Below are 17,823 nucleotides of genomic sequence, written 5' to 3'. Positions count from 1 at the left end.
TATTAATGGGTATTTTTTTTCTTTCTATCACCATCAATAACACTGAACCTTGCTGCATTAATTAGTAGGTTCCTATCCTACCATGATGCCATATGAAATAGACATTGACAATACCTGACATGAAAATTAGAATCCGTACTATACAACTCCAGTTCCCTGCTTGCTTCTTTGGACCTCTATTTTGACATCTCACTCAAACAGCTCATGGCACCCAATATTCGAGAACCTTGGCATCTGATAATGCCAGCTTCTCCACATACTTACAGCACATCTCCGATCCACTTACTGCAATGTTTCTGCAATGCACTTATGCCACATAATGATTCTTACAAGGGCATTCAGGAGCAAAAACCAATCCACTAATCTTCCAGTACAGCAATAAATCTAACCTCAACCTATACACAAGCAGCAGATCTACTTTATATAGGTTCAGAACATCTCTGCATTTACTTAGCCGAGTGTCCCAAGCCCAAATATCTTCAGCTGCTTAATTAATGATTTTTCTCCATTACAAAGCTCAGAAGTGAGGATGTTCACTGATGATAGAACAATGTTCAGCACCATTTGTGACCACTCAGATACTAAACCAGTTTATGGTCAAGTGCAGCAAGAACTTACAATAACCAGACTGACTAATGGCAAGTAATATTCACACTACACAAATGATAGGCAATGGTCATCTCCAACAAGAGGGAATCTAACCATCACTCTTTGACATTAACTGGCATTACCATCATTGAATTCCCCACTATCAACAATTTGGGGGTTTCACGTCCAGAAACTGAATTGGATGAGCCATATAAAATGGGTACCAGAGCAGATTAGAGGGTAAGAATCCTGTGTTAAACAATACCTCCTGACTGCCCAAAGCCTGTCCATTATTTACAAGGCACAACTCAGGAGTATGATGGGATACTTCCTTCTTGCCTGGTTGAATGCTGCTCTAACAACACTAACAAAGCTTGGTACCATCCAGGATAAAGCAGCCCATTTGATTGGCACCATATCCACAAACATCCAATCCCTCCACCACTGACACTCAGTAACAGCAATGTGTGCTACTGCAAAAAACTGAAAGAATTGCAGGTGCTGGAAACAGACACAAAAACAGAAATTGCTGGAAATATGTAGCAGGTCTGGCAGCATCTATGGAAGCGCAGTTAATATTTCAGGTCCAGTGATACTAATTTCATAAATAAACTTGAAAAATTGTGTAAAGAATTTAATAACCAGAAAAATTTGGGAGAAATATTTAAGACAGTCAGTACCTGGAAGTTAACTTTATCCTGCCTATTAGGATATAAAGCAGAGTTGCAGTGATCAGTAAAGCATAAATGTATTATTAGAGAGTTTCAATATTAGCAATGTATACCTATCCATACGTTGAGCTTGATGTCTCACAAGAGACACTCATGTATCTCAGATGCAATGTTAGTAGCTAAGCAATATGTAATAAACCCTACTTATCAATATTTAACCTATCTTCTGCACAAAATTCCATGTTACCATCCTTTTCTACTTGGTATCTGTAACTAAGGTTGATATCCACCTGAAGGATTGGTAGCAGTGACTCTACCTAAGTTATCTGACACAATTCAAGAAAACAAGTCCACGCATTATTAAAGCATGCTGGCAGCATTCTATTGGAAATTGCACATACGGTCAACGTCAATGCCATTTTGCTGCTGTGACATAATTCCAGGAGATCTGATGGCACCCACAGTCAGAAATACATTCATCTTCCGCACACTGTCTTGTCTTCCATACACCCACATCCAGGAGTACTTGACAATTTGAACTAAGTAATTTGTTCTTTGGTTTGATGCCATATTTGCTGTGCTTTGGCAGCATAAAACTCCTGAATATTCTTAATTCTGTCCAAATAATGTCAAGACGTTCAGTGTGGTTATTTGACAAAGATGTAAAGGCCAAAGAAAATTCTTGTCTCACATTTTGCCTGCTAGTATTCTAATGATTACCAAAGCATGAGATGGAATACCTGTCTCCTGATATTTAGCTGCTTGTGCCAGAATCATCTTTGATTTGCAAAAGGTATACCAGGCAATCTCTAATGTATTTCTTTAAAAAGATTCTTTGAACTGACCTGAGCATTGTTGAATCCTCAGGTCTGACTCTTGATTCTGGAATAAAGAATTTTTTAATGGATCAGTCTTCGTGTTTAAATTATAAACAGGTTAAAATCTTTGAAGAAATTATGATCGGGCTGCCATGAAAATGCTTTACTATGTTGTTTCCTGAGAGTAGTGGGTTGCTACCACAGTTCCAAGCATTTTTCAAAGGAAAATAGGGCACAACTGGGAAACTTGTTCATAAATTGCCCTGACTTTAGTAACTGGTAAGATGCTTTAAGGCACTATTTAATGAAAAAAAAATTGAAAGTGAAGACATTTTCAGGGACATCTGACTTTTGAGAGTGTGGTACAAATCTGACTGGAAGTCTTTAAAGAAGTCATCAGGTTGGCAGATAAGGAGAATTGCCTACCAAGTTTCTTGGGAAATTAAGGTGCCCATAAAAATAGAGAGTTCTCAACAAGATACATATTCTTGTTGAATTGGTGGTGGGTTAGCATCATGGAGTCATACAGCACAGAAATACACCCTTTGGTCCAACTTGTTTGCTCCAACCAGATATCCTAAACTGATCAAGTTCCATTTAGCAGCATTTGGTGCATATCTTTCTAAACCTTTCCTATTCATGTACCCATCCAAATACCTTTTGACGTTGTAATTATTCCTGCCTCTACCACTTCCTTTGGCATACGTGTACCATCATCTGCATGAAAAAGTTGCTTGTCAGATCCCTTTTAAAACTTTCACCTCTCATCTTAAACCAATGCCCTCAAGTTTTGGACTCCCTACCCTTGGAAAAAGATGTGGGCTATTTATCCTATCCATGTCCCTCATGATTTTATAAACCACTGTAAGGTCACACCTCAGCCTCCAATGTTCCAGTGAAAAAAGCTCCAGCCTATTCGGCCTCTCCCACAGCTCAAACCCTCCAATCCTGCTGCATTATATTGAGAATTATCTGAAAGCAGAAAAGATTTGCAATAAGATTGAGACCTGCTTTGAGATTGTTACCAGTGCTGTTCTCAAAGAATGACTCTTAATGAGCGGATAAATTTATCTGGTTTTTGATCCACTGGAGAATTGCATCAGAATAGGTGGCAAGGAAATCCAGTGGAGGTGATTCTGTATATAGGAGTGTTCCACAGAGAATCATGCAGACCCTACTGTCAGTGTAACTGGTGATCTTAACAGGAAAGTCACCTTTCTCATGTGGTGATGGAAATAGGAAAGAAGATCTATGGGCCAAAAGTGGCCCAATCGGGTGAGTCTATTTTAACTTTTCCTCTGGTGCCAAAGGAGCTCCATGCCACATAGGAATACTTTCACCTCCTCCAGAATGGGCACTACCCTTCCCATTGGCGAGCACATTCCACTCCCTTCCTCACCCATCCCTAATGACACGGTTGATTCTTCTGTTTTCCTTGTATCTATGGACGTCTCTTCTGCTTCATTCTATTGATTTCTTACCTAGCATTGTATTGACCGGTGTCTTTGCTGAAGGAGCAAGCATGTTTTCAGCTTGTCTTCTTGTCCACTTGTCCAAAAATTAACCAAAGTTCAAATCAGGGCCCAAGATTTTCCGTGCTGCTACTTCAGAAGGACAAAGCTATAGGTTTGCATCACAATAGTTAATGAATTGGTCTTGATCAAGTTCAGGACCATTTCTGAGTTCTCGGGAAGAGTGAATTTATGACTGGCACAGTAAGAAATATAAATAATGAAATGAGACATGAATTATGAACCTTTTCATCAATTTTATTTTAATCCATTTCATTGCACTTTAATTCATTTAAACTTATGAATATAAGATGAACCAAAGTTATTAATGCAGGCATTTTTTTTGTCAGGTATTGAATCATTTAAGAGAAAGAATTATCATGTTTGATACTTTCAAACCTAACCCAAGAATTTATTATGTTGTTAGTTAAAGTTATCTTGCTCTTGAATAACTCATTCTAGTTTAGCACTTGACCCGGAATAATATGTAAACATGAACAAAATTGCATATATAGGCCTTATGCTGATGCATTTATTAGAACTGTTTGTAATAATAAATTTATACTATAATCCAATATTGGGCATTTCCAAAATGTTAAAGAAATGGGATCAGATTGATAAGGAGTGGCAAATTGGTTTCTAGAACTAAAAATAATCATTTAAAAATAAGAGTTTGGCCATTTTATACAGAGATGAAGAAAACAGTTTTCTCTCAGGGAGTTATGAGTTGTTTGGATTCCCTTCTTCAAAAGGTATTGGATATGGAAACTGAAAACATTTTATGGCAGAGGTATGTAGATTGTTGATTACCAAGAATGAAAGGTTATTGGAGTTATTCAGGAACGTAGAGTTGAGGGTAAAAGTCAGAGCAGCCATGATCTTATTCAGTGGCATAATAGACTTGAAGGGTCAGGTGGCCTACTCTTGCACCTTGTTTGTATATAAACTGAGTGACACCTATAGCCCAACTAATGGAGTAGGGGGCTAAATGGAGATGGATTGCCTGACTACTTGGCAGCTGGAACTTTGGGGTGAAATTGAAAGCTGCTGCGTATTACTTCTTCACCTTACAATCCAAGTTCCCAGTCTGAACTTACAGATGAGACTTTTTAACACCCTCCCTAAGTCATTCGAAGATCCAGGTTCACACCTGTATCATCCTAGACCATATACATACTCCTGGCCTTCTGCCCTTTCAATAAAGTGTCAAAAACTGCACTCAAAGATCTACTATTAAATGAATGATTTTATCATCTGAATATTTGCTGAAAAAGGCACATTTCATTGAAGAATTTTTGTCTTGTAGGCCAAAATTGCAAGCAACGAAATTGTAAGTAGAAAACAACATTTATACTTGTTGAGATAGATCTTCTGTCCCCGTGTTCGTTTGGAGGAGAGAGACACCGGGTCTGATTAAAAGTATAAACAGGTTTAATGAGAGAGAATCGTACACAGTACAGTGAGGTATCTAGCTCACTGGAGAAGGCGCGTTCTGACTATTTTTTAATTCGTCTATCCTTTTGTTCTCTCACATTCTAGAGTTACATCCTTATTTGGTAAAATGCAGAATTTTAGTATGTCATTGGTTCTCACCTGATAACATTCTATTACCTCAGTTTGAGCTACGTGCATTTAGACACGGCTCCAATGTCCTGTTATCTCTCACCCTCCCTGGGGCCTCTTCAGGCTATGCCATCAGCTTTTCAGTCTGTTCTTAGTGTAACATAATGGCTTACTGTTGTCTAGTGAAGCTAACAAGTTCCAGACTTGCTAATACTACCTTACGTGAGCACTACCTAACAATAAAGTTTCTTACACTACCTAACCTTAATAATAGATCCCAACACTCCCTCCCTTGGCCTCGAAAGAGGCCACACAAAATACAGCAGTTCGCGCGCAGCAGTCAGGATCCGGATGGTCAGTGAGCGCCCCTCCGTCGCTCCTTTGCAAGACCGACCAATTAGCTTAACCCGGCTTGTCTGACTCTAGGGAGACATAGTTATAGGGGATAGGCGTCCCTAAGCAGCATACAACTTCACAAAGCAATCCGCGTCGCAAAAAATCCCTACTCTAGGCGCCTCTCCAGTTCGCATATAATCGTTAAGGCACGAGAAGCAGTGAAATAATACATAACAGACATAAGCACTCAAAAGTCGTAACATGGGGGTGGGAGGTCCCCCTCCATCTCAAATTCGGCCATGCCAACTGTCGCACAGGGAGCGCCTGCGCACTCCTGCTGTACAGCTTGATAAGGTGGGGGCGAAGAAAGGTGGTCATCTTTGCCTGTAAGGGCTCGGTCGATAGTTCGAGTTACAAGGGTCCTGCATGGAGAGCCGTACCGCAAAGCACAGACCCAGCCCTATGAGAAGATGACCAGTCCGCCTTGGTTCAGACATCATCACCACCACTCTCCGTCTCCTCTCCGGGAGCGCCCTCCGCCAGTGATTGTCCTTTTGGAGATCTGGAACAGTGCGAAAAGTGGTGCCAGTTATTGTCCCCCTCCCTGTCCACCCTCAGGGTGTTGTTAGCCACTTCGGTGACTCGGAATGGCCCTTGCCACCTCTGCTCACTCCAGGATGTCCTGCCTGGGTGCCGGAGGTAAACTTCCTCCCCCACCAAGAGCGGTGCCGTTGAACCAGCCTCCTTTCCCGAGCATCGGTCACCTGTTGCCTGACTAGCTTAACCATCTCGTGTAAGACCTGCATGTACTGGGTCATGCCCTGGTTCATGAAGTCCCAGGTGTCCTCCCACCGGGGTGATAAGCGAGGTCCGGGCATGGGTCTACCGGTCAGAATCTCATGAGGGGAAAGGAAGGTGTCTCCGCACTTCTCCTGGCGCATGGACATAAGAGCCAGGGGCAGTGCTTGTACCCAAGTCATGGAGGTCCCCGCCAGGACCTTCGCTATCTTGCCCTTCAGGGTCCTATTCGCCCGCTCAACTAAGCCCAGGCTTTCTGGATGGTATACACTGCCAAACCTATGGCTTATTCCCAGCGCTGCCTCCACACGGGCTAGGTGTTCGTTCTTAAAGTGGGTGCCGTTATCGGTACAAACGAGCCTGGGCACCCCATGTCTGGGGATCAACTCATTTCGCAGCCAGTTGGCCACTACCTCGCCATCCTCCTTCTTTGTTGGCGTTGCCTCCACCCACCGGGAAAAACGGTACACAATCACCAGGAGGAACCTGTAGTGGTCTGGCGTGCGCCACTTGGCCCCCATGTCAGTGAAGTCCATGCAGATTTCCTGCCACGGGCCGAGGGGTGTTGGGAAAGTAAGTAGTGGGTGAGGAAGAACTTTGCGAGCGTTATGCTCATTGCAAATCTTACACTTTGCTCTCAGATTTTCCAATTGTTCCCGTAGCTTGAGAGCCCACCAATGAGCCCGCACTGCCAGGAGGACCTTAGTCAGTGCCACATGCGTCGGCCCATGGAGTTCAGCAAATAGTGTAGGGAGCAGGGACCGGGGCGCCACTACCTCTCCGCCTGCCGATCTCCATAGTCGATGCTGCGAAGTCCCCACACAAATCGTCTGGGCCACCGCCCCCTTGCTCTCCCACTCACCTTTCTCGGCCGCACTTGCGCGGTCTTGTAACTCAATAAGGTGCATAATGGCATCCTCCCGGCTGACCGGGTTGCCCACATCGCGTTCATTCCCCTGTGGTGTCCCCTGTTCATCCGTTATCCCTTCTTCCGTGGCCACTCTAACACTGCCTCCCTGTATGCGCCTCCCTTCAAAATCCTGAGCCACCAATCTTGTTTCAGTATCAAATGTCCTTCCACAATAATGGCATCCTGCCTGTGGAGACCTTCGTCTCTGCCCCTGTCGCTCAAACTCTCTATCAAAAGCTCCTCCTTGTCTCTCCCTATCCCCTTTCTTCTCTGCCCTACATGCTATCACTCGCTGCTCCGGTTGCTCACTTTTGGTTGCATTCTTCTCCTAATTACCTCATCAACCGCAGCTACCATCATTTACGCGTTCTGCTCCTGTCACTCGTCCTTTCTCTCTTTACAAACACTTTCTGTGCCCCTCCTAACAATTCATTTAATGGTTTTATCCCACTTCACCCTTCTATCTTCCGTATCTTTCCCTATCCAGCATCCCCATATAAGTCTCCTTTCTCCCGCAGTAAATAGTATATTCAAAATAGACATTAACTCAGCCCACAAATACAGACTGGGCCTCAAAAATAAATTATTTTGTTCTGACAATCCTATTGGATTCTCAACCAGGACCGTCATTTCCTTTTAAATGTTCCGACCTCCCCACTGGTGAGGGGGTCACACACAAACCCAATCTCCTTGTCCCCTATCAACACTTCCCGAAGGGGACAAGTCGTTATTTTCTTCCCTGTTTCTTTCTTTTAAGAAATTTTCCAATGTTCCTATCTTCCCATATGTTCAAACACCAATTTATCAATTCGTGCTTGACTAACTTTAAGGCCTGTTCCTAACTTGTAAGCATATTTATATATTTACGTCCATTTATTCAGTGTTTAATATTTAAAATGTAAAATGCATACAGTTCCCAATTTTGAAATCCACTGTAATCGTCCAGATTTAGTACCCTAATTTAGATCCAAAATTAGTTTTCTTATGTACTCCTGACCAATCATTTCTCAATTACAATACTTTAGGTCGTAAAAATAATCAGAGCTGTCTTACAACAATTCGTCAATTCAAGTTAAAAACTTCTAACGCATGCACAATGGTCGAATCCAAGGTCACAGATAATAACCATGGAAATTTTCGTTTTTACAACTACCCACTGTCGAACGAAACTTCGACTGTCCTTCATATATTGCTTTTATGTAAAAATAAAAGAGGTTAGTAAGAAAAGTAGTTAGGGAGTCATGACTCATAAAAGAACAGGAGTTATTAGCCTTAAAAAATCATGTTAAGTTCACATAAAAAGAAATCACTTTAAACAGCAGTCCCGGAACTCAAGCTCTAGAAACAAAAACAAGAATTCAATCACCAAACAAACAGATGCATCTAAATCATGTTAAACAACCATAATAATCACATCCAAAACAGTCCCGGGACTTATGCCCTAGGTGACAAGACTTAAACATTCAATCACTATCAAACAGATGAATTCAAGTCAGAGCACAAAGTGTTAAACTGCCTGTTAGTTGAGCAGCCTTTTGCAAGTCTCTCTCTCTCTCTCTCTCTCTCTCTGGGCAACAATACAGACTTTTTCACAGACTTCCACACATAGAAACTCTTTTTCTCACACAGACTTTTACAAACACAGAAATACTTATACACACACAGATTTTACACACCCAGAGACTCTATCTTTCTCATAAACAGACTCCCTCTCACACACACACACACAGTCGCTCTGTCCGTAACTCTGTGTCTGTCTCTGTCCCCTGTCCTCTGTCTTTGTCTCTCTCTCCTTGCCCAATGCCCCCCCACTCTAGGAATTCAACTTATGTGCGTCGGGGTTCGTGAGCCCCTATTAAATACTTCCATTATATTGCGGGACGGGACGGCTACTGAAATACGGTCCAGAAATTGGGTTCTCAAATCCTTGTAATTCGACTCCTGACAAAGCCTGTTCCAGTCAACACTGTCCTCTGGTCAGGGGAAGTATACACTTTACCCCAAATTCGTCAGCGCGGGGAGAAGCATACGCTTTACCCAAATTCGTCAGCGCGGGGGGAAGTATACGCTTTACCCAGATTCGTCAGCGCGGGGGGAAGCATACGCTTTACCCAAATTCGTCAGCGCAAGGGGAAGCATACGCTTTACCCAAACTCGTCAGCACAGGGGAAGTATCCACTTTACCCCAACCCAGTCCAAAGCGTAGGGGAAGTATCCGCTTTACCCCAAAACTATCTCTTCACCAAAACTTCGCAGCACTGCATCCAAAAATGACTCACCACTCTTGATCACCGGTTTACTCTACTTACTCATCTCTAGGACTTTCAATCCTTGACCCAGAGACTTTCGTTACTATAAAACAAAACGGTTCGATTCTCTCCCGGGCAGACAAGCCCAGAATTTCGGTTGGCAAAGAGTTGTGAGACACCAAACAAAATAAGAATTTAGTGTATTCAAACCCCTACTGGAGATCTTTTGTATAAAGGGCGTCTCTGAGCCCGATTAGGAGTGGCCGTCCGTCCGGCGAGCTCTCAATCCCTGCCAACAGGTGTGTCTCTACTCCTATCATGTCGGGGTCACCATCTGTTGAGACAGATCTTCTGTCCCCGTGTTCGTTTGGAGGAGAGAGACACCGGGTCTGATTAAAAGTATAAACAGGTTTAATGAGAGAGAATCGTACACAGTACAGTGAGGTGTCTAGCTCACTGGAGAAGGCGCGTTCTGACTATTTTTTAATTTGTCTATCCTTTTGTTCTCTCACATTCCAGAGTTACATCCTTATTTGGTAAAATGCAGAATTTTAGTATGGCATTGGTTCTCACCTGATAACATTCTATTACCTCAGTTTGAGCTACGTGCATTTAGACATGGCTCCAATGTCCTGTTATCTCTCACCCTCCCTGGGGCCTCTTCAGGCTATGCCATCAGCTTTTCAGTCTGTTCTTAGTGTAACATAATGGCTTACTGTTGTCTAGTAAAGCTAACAAGTTCCAGACTTGCTAATACTACCTTACGTGAGCACTACCTAACAATAAAGTTTCTTACACTACCTAACCTTAATAATGGATCCCAACAATACTGTATAAGAGGAAAGTACTGATTGGTTAGCAAGTAGACTCTGATTGGTAGATGGGTTGCTGTGGGGAATGTATCAGTTAACGATGGCAGATGGTTAACTGCCAAGTTTAAATTTTAAACAAGACCTATTGACTCTGAGTGATCAAAACATTACCCAAGGAAATGAAACAGAGAATGCTGTCAGTTTTTTTTAAATATTGAAATAGTGCTGTTTGTGTATTAACTCCAAGTAATTTTCAATTGGGCAGTTGCTCCAGTGAATTGAGTGCCTACTCATTGGAAATATTGAATGAGATTTGGGTCTGATTCACATTGGCCCACTTTCATCCTGAAATAAAGGTATAAATGATGCACAGCAGCTGACAGGAGACAAAGACCAAGCAGCTCTTATACACTCCACCGCATCCCTGTTCATTCCCAGAAATTCTATAGACAGGTTAAAAACACGTTGTCTTCTTTCTGACATATAAAGGCCCTGCCTTGAATAACTTCCTGTTACTCCTGGCTTACTTAGGAATATGCATATCCTGTTGGAAAATATTGGAGGTAATTTTCAATTGATTGTGTCAATAATCTTGTTTTTAACAGCCTGCCTGTCTGGCTGCACCAGAAGAATCAATTAAAGTTGATTTTGTATTTTGTATTCATTCATTGGGTGAGGACTTCACTGGCTGGAGCAGCATTTATTGCCCATAAAGTCAACCACATTGCTGTGGGTCTGGAGTCAGTTGTAGGCTAGACCAGATGTGGATGGCAGTTTCATTCCCTAACTGCCATTAGTGAACCAGATGGATTTTTCTGACAATCAACAATAGATTCTTGGTCATCATTAGACTCTTAATTCCAGATTTTCATTGAATTCAAATTCCACCAGGATTCGAACCTGTCTTTCCAGAACATTACTTGCGTCCCTGGACTAACAGTCCAATAATAATTCCACTTCCCCAATTTTCTTGTACTGTATGTCCCCTTTAAAAAACCTATACTACTAGCCATCAGTTCTTCTACCTGGTGTTAACAACCTGTATGCACTGGTCTGTAAATTTGACCACACACACTGTCCATTTTCCAGACATGAACTATTCTTCCAATATGGCAGACAGGAATTGTGCTCACATTCTTTGATCTTGAGCCAGACCAAGGCCCCTCCAGATCTAACATTTCTGGCCTGATTTCTTCTTCAGGCTCTGATCTATCTCCTCCCACCTCTCACTGCCCTGATTACAGCCTCCCAATTGGCAGAGAAGGACATAGGGGCCAAATGTCCAACTCCCATATTCCTGATGAAGGGTTTGTGCCTGAAACTTCAATTCTCCAGATACTTGGATGCTGCCTGATTGGCTGTGTTTATCCCATGTTCCTACTCATCCCGATTCCAAGACCACCACTGCAGCAATCTTGTAACAACTGCAGCAATGTCTCATTTACAACAATTGCTGAGATCCTTAATGTATGTAACTATGAACAGCTCTTTACAATTTAATCAGAATGCACATCAGCATGGTCTGTGGTGTTAGAATGTGGCATTCATACAGTTATTTTAATGCTGCAGCTTTCTATGTCATGAGCTTTCTTTAGTCACTGAAGCTCACAGGCAGTAGGAAATGCAGCATTTGAAAAATGATAAAATATTGATTTGAGTAATCTTCAAGCCCTAGAACCTAATATGAATAATTAAATTATGACTACAGGAGGTGGCTTGTGGTCCCAGTGAAAGATCTAATCTACAATTGTGACCTTCCATCAAAGTCCCTTATTGTCTGAGTTTTCTCTTTTCTCAGGTGTTCAATCTTATTAAATGTATCCATTTTGAATCCTGTCATTCATCATGACCAATTTCAAATTTCAAGCCCAGCTCACACAGACAAAATTGTTCTCTGACTCATTATGAATCAGGGGAGCATTCCACCCACGTCACCAATAGCAGATTCATGATCTGCATTTATTAAAAATGACTTTTTGACAGCATGTATTGATCTCTAGAACATTTTGTTTGATTCTCCAAGACATTTTGTTCAAAGGCACTCTTGATTCACTCCAAAGCATTTGTAAACTTTTCTTTGCTTCAGCATAACTTCATTGGGTCTTCATTTTAAAGTGGAACACTGATTTTGGGTGTAGGAGGTGTACTGAGAGATTTAGTACATGTTCCAAGCTGTATTTACTTCCAAGTGCAAATAGTTATTGATGGACTGGATTATTTAGACATTTAGCCAGCCCTACACACAATTGCTCATACAGTTACTGGAGCGATCTCGAATCCCATTTAAAGGTGTTATATAGCTTAGTGCTAGGGCTTTATTCCCTAATTCAATTTGTCATTGCTCATGTGCAGAATGTGTTTTTGATGAGATTACCTGCTGAGCTTTCCCCATTCCGGTCATTCAGATACCTCCTTGTTATTCCTAACCCCACTGTAAAGTTAGCCTTATGAAGGAATGAAGGTTTTCTTGTCTGTCAGTCTCATTAACCCCTCTGTGGAATGTATTTTGGCAGTCTTAACCCAGTCCCTTTTGGACATATACATAGAGTTGCTACTGATTCAATGCTAATGAGTGAATGAATGATTTATCATCACATATATCTGAGGAGATACAATGAAAACTGTTCTGTTGCCACAATCTGGAGCCATTTTGAAATTCAAAGGAATATAGAGAAAGTACTTAAATAGAGTTTATCTTCATCCGCTGGGGTTTCAAACACGGCTCCAACACTTCTGCAAGGTCCCCTGTCCTCGCCTACAGGAGCCAGGAACCCTGCTCTGGGCACCGACACCTCTCACCGCCGAAAGAGTCAACGGTCCAGGTCTACCACAGTCAACCGTCCTTGCTATGCCATTGCTGCAGCTAATGCTCCTCAGCCATTCCAGGACTCCATGCATCCGGCCTGTGAAGTCAGGAGTAACAACTAACACCGCTCTGGCCAACTCAACTCCAGTGAAATATCCATGAAAGATCTGCACTTAACCGTAATCTCAGTTAGAGAGAATATTTGGTGAGGAAATGAAGAAGATCACACTTATGTACAAGAATTTTAAAAATGGCTATGACGCAGGACAGAAATGTATATCTGACATCTAAATGCAATATAAGCCAACCAGCTGATACTGATTAAAGGTGCTGAAATTTTTTTAAAAATCCATTTTCTAGAACTAACAACTACCCAAAAGCAGATAAGCCAGTTAACTTGACATCTGTAATTTTGAAAGTGTTTAGAGCTATTTTTAAGGAAGTTATGGCAAGACACTGAGATAAATTCAAGATAAGTAAACAAAGATAACATGGTTTTGTGAATGGGAAATCAAGTTTAACCAACCAATTGGAGTATTTTGAGGAAGAAACAAGTGCTGTAGATAAAGGAGAACCAACAGATATACTGTACTTAGGTCTCCAGAAGTCTTTTCAGAAGATGCCTCATTAAAGGTTGTTGTAGAAAATAAGAGCTCATATGTTGTGCTAACATATTGGCATGATAGAAGATTTAGTTAGGTCACAGGAAGCAGACAATAGGCATAACTGGGTTGCTTTCTGGCTGGCAAGACTGCTGTGTCATAGGGATCGTCTACTCTGACCCTAATACTTTGCAATTTATATAAATTACTTGGATGAAGGGACAGAAGAATTGTTGCTAAATCTGCTAATGACACAAAGAAAGGAAGGAAATTAAGTTGTGAAGAGGTCATAAGGAAACTGCAAAGGAATATAAATAGTTTAACTGAGTAAAGGAAGATGTTGCAAATGGAGTACAATGTGGAAAAAATGCAAAATTGTCCATTTTGAAAGAAAGAATGGAAAAGAGGAATATTATCTAAATGATGAGAGAAATGATGTCAAGCTCTTAGATACAAAAGGATCTGAGTCTTCTCATGCTTGATTCTCAAAAAGTTAGTTTGCAGGTACAGCGAATGGAATGTTTTAATTTACTGCTGAAGGAATTGAATACAAATGTAAAAACTTATGCTTCAGTTCTAGAGGGGATTGGTGAGACAACACCTGGAGCACTGCATACATTATGAGTCATGTCATTTAAGGAAGGATGTAAGGACAGAAGCAGTTCAGAGGAGGTTTACCATATCTGGAATAAGTCTTACCAGAAAAGATAGGACAGATTAGATGTCTATCTGCTGGAATTTAGAAGGGTAAGAAGATCCTGAGGGATCTTGACAGAGGATGTTTTCTTTTACGGGACAGTCAAGGAGCCGCCTATTTAATAGGAGTGAGTCTTTGGAAATGTCTTCCTGAAAAGTTGATGGAACCAAAGTTCTTGACTATTTTTAAAATGCATTGATTCATGTTAAGTAAGAGGCTGAAAGTTAATCAGGGTTAGGTGGGAATGATCTTTTGCAGTTACACTCAGTTTGGCCATGATCTTATTGAATGGCAGAGCATGCTCAAGAGGCTGAAAGGCCTACTCCTGCTCCTTGTTTGTAAGTCAGCGAGTATGTGACAAAATAAGAAATAGCAGCAAGAGTAGGACATTTGCCCCTCAAGCTTGGTCCACAATTTAGCAAGATCATGGCTGATCTGCCATAGGCTTCAACTACTCTTTCATGCAAGCTCAGCATAAGCATCAACACCCTGATATTTAAAAAGTCCACCCTACCCCTCTTTAAATACTTTCCGTGATCTAGCCTCTACAATTTTTTGAAGTGGAGAATTTAAGACAATCATTGCCATCTGGTAAAAGAAAATCTTTTTCTTGTTATGTCCTGTTGTTCTGTAACCATGTCAAAATGGTTCAAGATGCCCCACTGGTAGAAACATCTTCTCAACATCTTCCCTGTCAAGCCTCCTCACAATCTTGTGTGTTTCAATAAGATTCATTCTTCTAAACTCTAATGAATAAAGGCCTAAGCTGCTTAGCCATTCTTGATAGGTCACCACACGTGAATCAACCTCATGAATCTCTTTTAATCTGTCAGTATATCCTTTATTAAATATGGGGACCAAAACTGTACCCATACTCCAGGTCAGGCCTCGCTAATGCTGTGTACAGTTGTATTCTGGATTAGTAGTTCTGGAAAAGCACAGTAGTTCAGGCAGCATCCGAGGAGCAGTAAAATTGATGTTCTGGGCAAAAGCCCTTCAGCATTCCCGATGAAGGGCTTTTGCCAGAAACATCAATTTTCCTGCTCCTTAGATGCTGCCTGAACTGCTGTGCTTTTCCAGCACCACTAATCCAGAATCTGGTTTCCAGCATCTGCAGTCATTGTTTTTACCTGTGTACAGTTGTAACAAGCCCTCCGTATTTGTACAACACTAACAAAAGTAAAAATTGCTTGAAAAATTCAGTCGATCTGGCAACATCTAGAGAGAGAAAGCAGAGTTAATATTTTGAGTCCAGTGACCCATCTTCAGAGCTCCCTATTTGTAAACTCTTCACCCCAGGAATCAGCCCAGTGAATTTCATTGAATAGCCTCCAGTGCCAGTGTATCCTCTTTGGATCAAAACTGTTGACATTATTTCAGGTTCAGCCCCACCAACACACTATACAGTTGTATCAAGACTTCTCTGATTTTTAAACTTCAGTCTCCAATGATAAAAGGCAAAATTTGATTTATGTTTTTAATTTCTTGCTAAACCCACATTTTATGTTTCATGCACAAGAACACCCAGACCCATCTGTGTTGTACTTTTTTTGAAGTCTGACGTTTGTTTTTAAATTAAAGTTGGCCTTTTTATTCTTCCTTCCAAAGTATATAGCCTCACACTTTCCTACATTAAATTCGAATTGTTTGCCCAGTCACTCAACCTATCTGTATCACCTTGCAGATTCCTTATGTACTCTTTACAACATGACCTCCCACTTTTTTTTTGTGTTACCATCAAATATGGATGCACTGCCACATGTCATTGATATTGGTAATAAATATTTGAGGCCCCAGGACTGATTCTTGTGATTACATCTTTCCAACCTGAAAAAGACATACTGATCCCAACATTCCATCTTAACCAATCCTCAATTGATGCTAATGCATTCCCCAAAATACTCTGAGCTCCCATTTAGGATGAGGAAAATGGTGGGAATGTCTATTGTTGGGTGTCATGTTTTGACCGTGGTTCTCATGTTTAAATACTTCATGTGTTTAGCTGGAGGCCAGTCAAGAAGCAGGAGCTGCAGCACTTCGGAAAGCCTCACAAAAACTTTTCGAAAATTACCAAAAGCAGATGGATGAACTAAGACAACGACATGATGAAGAGAAGCACAAGTTACAGGTCAGTGTCATTAAGCATCTTACTGAAACTTAAAAATTAAAACGTAAAGACAGAACAAGGATGGCAAACATTTAACAGAGTTTCATATCTATAGAAGTTAACACATTAGTAGTAGTTGAATTTGATCAGTGTCTATACTTCACCAAAATATCCAGGATGTATGCTGGAGATCAGGCTTTGTCCACAAAGAGTCATAAAGATGTACAGCATGGAAACAGACCTTTCAGTCCAACTGGTCCATACCATCCAGATATCCTAAATTAATCTAGTCCCATTTGCCAGCATTTGGCCTATATCCCTCTAAACCCTTCCAATTCATGTACTCAACCACATGCCTTTAAAATGTTGCAAGTGTACCAGCCTCCATCACTTCCTCTGTCAGCTCATTCCATACACGTACCACCCTCTACATAAAACTGTTGCCCTTGAGATGCTTTTTAAACCTTTCGCCTCTCACCTTGAACCTATGCCTTCTAGTTTTGGTCTCCCCCAACCTTGGAAAAATGAACATTTCAACAGCAGCTCTGAGAGCAAGTTGTCTGTCTGTGAGGATTTATGAGGGGTAGGTCTTGCCTTACAAGTCTTATTGAATTCTTTGAGGAAGTGACCAAGCATGTGGATGAGGGTAGAGCAGTGGATGTAGTGTACATGGATTTTAGTAAGACATTTGATAAGGTTCCCCATGGTAAGCTTATGTGGAAAGTCAGGAGGCATGGGATAGTGGGAAATTTGGCCAGTTGGATAGAGAACTGGCTAACCGTTCGAAGTCAGAGAGTTGTGGTAGATGGTAAATATTCAGCCTGGAGCCCAGTTACAAGTGGAGTTCCGCAGGGATCAGTTCTGGGTCCTCTGCTGTTTGTAATTTTTATTAATGACTTGGAAGAGGGAGTCGAAGGGTGGGTCAGTAAATTTGCAGACAATACGAAGATAGGTGGAGTTGTGGATAGTGAGAAGGGCTGTTGTCAGCTGCAAAGGGACTTAGATTTGATGCAGAGCTGGGCTGAGGAGTGGCAGATGGAATTCAACCCTGTCAAGTGTGAGGTTGTCCATTTTGGAAGGACAAATAAGAATGCGGAATACAGGGTTAACGGTAGGGTTCTTAGTAAGGTGGAGGAGCAGAGGGATCTTGGGATCTATGTTCATAGCACTTTGAAAGTTGCCACTCAGGTGGATAGAGCTTGTAAGAAGGCCTATGGTGTACTAGCTTTCATTAGCAGAGGGATTGAATTCAAGAGTCGTGAGGTGATGTTGCAGCTGTACAGGACGTTGGTAAGGCCACATTTGGAGTACTGTGTGCAGATCTGGTCGCCTCACTTTAGGAAAGATTTGGAAGC

General features: G+C 41.5%; 1 protein-coding gene across 1 annotated transcript in view; it reads left to right on the top strand.

The window, feature by feature from the left end:
* The window catches only part of LOC132818269 (coiled-coil domain-containing protein 68-like), a 77,738-nt gene that overhangs the window by 34,574 nt on the left and 25,341 nt on the right, over positions 1–17,823 (top strand). The window contains exon 5 of the mRNA XM_060829096.1: positions 16,364–16,489. Within this exon, the coding sequence (XP_060685079.1) occupies positions 16,364–16,489 (126 nt within the window). The remainder of the gene's footprint in view (positions 1–16,363; positions 16,490–17,823) is intronic.

The sequence above is a fragment of the Hemiscyllium ocellatum genome, chromosome 1 (assembly GCF_020745735.1).
Source record: "Hemiscyllium ocellatum isolate sHemOce1 chromosome 1, sHemOce1.pat.X.cur, whole genome shotgun sequence".
Classification (NCBI taxonomy): domain Eukaryota; kingdom Metazoa; phylum Chordata; class Chondrichthyes; order Orectolobiformes; family Hemiscylliidae; genus Hemiscyllium; species Hemiscyllium ocellatum.
This window is presented reverse-complemented; position numbering and strand designations above follow the sequence as displayed.